Source organism: Nanorana parkeri, unplaced genomic scaffold (assembly GCF_000935625.1).
Source record: "Nanorana parkeri isolate BGI_ZX_2015 unplaced genomic scaffold, ASM93562v1 scaffold685, whole genome shotgun sequence".
NCBI classification, from domain to species: Eukaryota; Metazoa; Chordata; class Amphibia; order Anura; family Dicroglossidae; genus Nanorana; species Nanorana parkeri.
In genome coordinates, this window is record NW_017306953.1 from 439,720 (window position 1) to 443,462 (window position 3,743).

The 3,743-nt window shown below is 47.7% G+C and overlaps 1 protein-coding gene across 1 annotated transcript in view; it reads right to left on the reverse strand.

Annotated features, from left to right (window-relative positions):
- Positions 1-3,743, reverse strand: part of MIA2 (melanoma inhibitory activity 2) — a 28,171-nt gene that overhangs the window by 24,277 nt on the left and 151 nt on the right. Inside the window, 4 exon segments of the mRNA XM_018563684.1 lie at positions 507-578; positions 2,250-2,338; positions 2,453-2,474; positions 3,543-3,674. Of these exon segments, the coding sequence (XP_018419186.1) occupies positions 507-578; positions 2,250-2,338; positions 2,453-2,474; positions 3,543-3,674 (315 nt within the window).

Here is a 3,743-nt window from a genome sequence, read left to right on the forward strand (position 1 = left end):
TATATACAGCAGCTCCGATGTGGCGATTTCTGGCTGTGTTGCTATTAAGAAGTCCCCCTTACTTCCTGTCCAGAAAAACATTGTCAGCAAGACAGGAAGTGAGGGGAAAGCTCTCTAATGGAGCCCAAGATAACTGTAAACATCAGAGAGGGGTTCCTCAGTTCCTGGACACATGTACTGTAACGCTAATGCTAAACTGTATGAACAGGGGGACGAAGCTTTCCTATCTTGCATCAACGTTCAGAACCTCGCAAAGACAAACACGTATTAAAGGAAGAACACTTATTCATGGTGCATCGATTGACTTCTAAATATAAAGACTTTTCCATGACATTTCAAGGGGTCCATGCACCCCTCTGACCCGCACCTAGCATAATAGAGCCCCTAAGTGCCAGAGGGCCCCTGTGCAGCTGCACAGGCATGGTATATGTCAGCCCTCGTCTCTCACGAGCCCATGCAGTAACAGGAGACATTACATGGAACTGACAACTTCCTCTTTTTCTTACTTTCTGTTCGGTGATCTCTTCCAGTAACTTCTGATGTCCGGATTCCTGCAGGGTCTGCTGGACCTCGTCATACTGGGGGGAGGAAGAGGAGATATACAATGGGATTAGTCGCTTATTCAATACTGAAAGAGGAATTACAGAGCTTGCTGGGGCCTCTTAAAAAGGACAAGGACATATTGTTTGTCAAAGAACACATATGAAAGTATGAATAGCCAAACTTTATTTGTATTTATTTTGGCTAAAGTAAGAAAAAGGCAACCCGTTCCCACTGCGCGATATGCATATCGCGCGATTTGCATATTGCGCGACATCGCGAGATTTGCCGCGCGATGTCGCGTTCAAGCTTGCATTGAGCAAGCTTGAATCGCGGCTAAATCCGCTCCAAAAAGGGTCCTGCTGTAGCGACACACGACCCGCGACAGCAGGACCCTTTGCCCCATTGGATTGCATTGGAGCGCGATATCGCGCGGGAATTACCGCGCGATAATCGCTCAATGTGAACGGGGTCTAAAAGGAGGACCTTCCACCAAAATGTCAAAAATCTAAATTAGCCACAATAAAGTTTTATATGTTTTATTTGAAAAAATAAATAAAATAAAAAAGTGACTTTCTTCCTCACGGCCAAAGTTACACCTGTGCTTCCTATCTGTCTTGTCACCACTTTGGATCCAGAATCATGAGGAGCCGGGCGTTGCTTTCTGACTTTGCCACCCCCCAGCCCCCGGTGATGCACCACTGTGCAATGCTATGCATGAAATCTATTGGGATTTTGGCATTTGCTGCACTAGCAGCCTTCTGGGATGAGAGACGTGGATGTCTCAGGAGGCTACAGCCGGCTGAGGAAACGTCACCTCTCGTCCGGTGAGAAAGAAGTGGAATAAAGTAAAGGTTTACTAAACTGACAGAAAAAAAGGAAACATTACTTGCGATTGTGCAAGAAGAGGGAGGAAGTGACCGAGAAAAAGTGTGAAACTTCCACTTTAAAACTTCAATGTCCTGGAAACACAACAGGAAGTGAGAAGAGATTGCTCAAGGATGAACAGAAATCCTCTTAGGCAACATGAACAGGTGACCCCATTAGAGGGCTGTCCCTTACATCCTATTCCAGGGACAACCACAACATTTTGTATGTCCCATCACTTCCTGTCCTGCAGACAGTGGCCACCTGGACTAAAAGAGGGCATGCCGTTGGGTTTCCCATCACTTCCTGTCCTGCAGACAGTGGCCACATGGACTAAAAGAGGGCATACAATTTTTTATTTCCCACCCTGCAGAAAATGGCCACCTGGGCTAAAAGACGGCATACCATTGTGTTTCCTATCACTTCCTGTCCTGCACACAATGGCCACCTGAACTAGGAGAGGGTAAAGCTCCCCAGAGACAGCAGTAAAAATTAGACAGAGGTTCTAGCCCTTCCCCCCTTTATCCAAAAAAAGATTTGGCTTGAATTACACTTCAAATAAGTAGAAGGTTTTCTCACTGCAGTGTCGAGGTTTTACATGGATGTGTAACTGGTTTTGGTATCTTTATTATACATTGTACTTCTTTATGAGCTCTCAGTGGTATTATAGGTCATTGAGCTGCCACTTGCTTGCCTTCAAGGTGTTCAATTACACCAGTGCAGGCTGTACCTGGGACTCTGCCCCTCCCCTGCCTCGCTATTGGTTAGTGAAACAGCTCAACACAGTGATGGGCCAATAGCGATTTCCGATTCATCTCAATGCCTCCCCCAGGTCACCTCACCTGTTTCTGTACAACGCTCAGCTTTTCTAGAACTTCGCTTTTGCTGTTCAGGATGTCACTGATCTGATCCCCGAGCTTTGATTCCCGACCTAAAAATATAAACAAAGAAGAAATAAACAAGAAAAAAAAAAAAAAAGGAGCAAAACATTTGTCACTGAAAAACTGTAACAAGATATAAAAATAAACAAACACGGAGCACTTACCGGCATAACATCTGCTTTTAATCTGAAACAATAAACAAAAATAAAGTTACATTGTAGCCATTGGAAATCAAAGACTGCAGCCAGCTTGCAGTTTCTGCGCGGTAATCGGCCGGCACGCACATCTCCGTGCTGCGTGCACGCCCATATCGGGCAGCTCCCGGGAAGGACAGGTGCTGTGTATGATTAGTACGCAACCCCTGTCCTTCTCTATGGGAGTGTGTGGCCGTACGTTGCCCTACACTCACTCAAGTGCAGATCCGTACACGTGTGGGCGTCCGTACGCTGATGGAATGGTTCCTGTCTGCGTCCGAGCCGGGACACCCACACCCGTACGGAGCTGCACTTGGGGTGAGCGTACGGCCGTGTACTCCCATAGAGAAGGACGGGGGCTGCGTACTGATCACATGCAGCACCTGTCCTTCCCGGGAGCGGCCCGATACGGCCGTGCACGCAGAGGTACGATTCTAGTGTGAATGAGGGCTAAAGTGCCTTTTATTTTTTTTAAAAATGTAATGAACGCACCCACATTGATGAAATTAAAAATGTGCATTGAAGCCTGCAGGGCATCAACGCATGCTCACCCCCTGTAGGCACCCAGGCCGCAGATTCCCGCTGTGTGAAACCTCTTCAGCAGCTGACACATTTAAGGCCATGTTAAATGCCTGGACCCCTACCGGTCGTAATGGTTTCTTCCTCTGGCTCCTATGTCATCACGGTGTCATGTAGTGATGTAGGGGCTCGGCGGAAGGTACCACAGCGCTCAGTAGGGGGATTATGTATCAGACACTTCAGGAATTGTCGGATGCTGAAGGATTTTCAGGCAGAGGAACCTCTACAGATAGGTATTGGCGGCCGGGGTCAGTATTAACCCTTTACAGTTTACACATCATAAAAGAATGTCCTCCCTGCAAAGTAGACATGACAAGTCATTTGAAATGTGGCTACAAAATAACCCGATGACCCGGTATAAGTGACGTTATTACACAGAGGGAGTTCAGACATCTATAGCGGCCGGTCAGAATCCATCCCCCCACACATCATCCTGGGTCGTTGCAATGCTTTATCAGGGAACATGGCGGACTGTACTTACACATCGCACGGTTCTGCAGGTGAACGCCAAGATGGACAGGCCGCCGAGCAGCACCGTGAAGATCACCACTTCCCAGGAACAGCCGTGGAAGTCCGGGCCGGGCTGCAGATCTTCCGGCAGCAGGGAGACAACCTGTGTGCAGAACACATGCTGGACCGTCACATCCCCAAACATTATCCCTTTGCTCGGTATTCAGAGGGG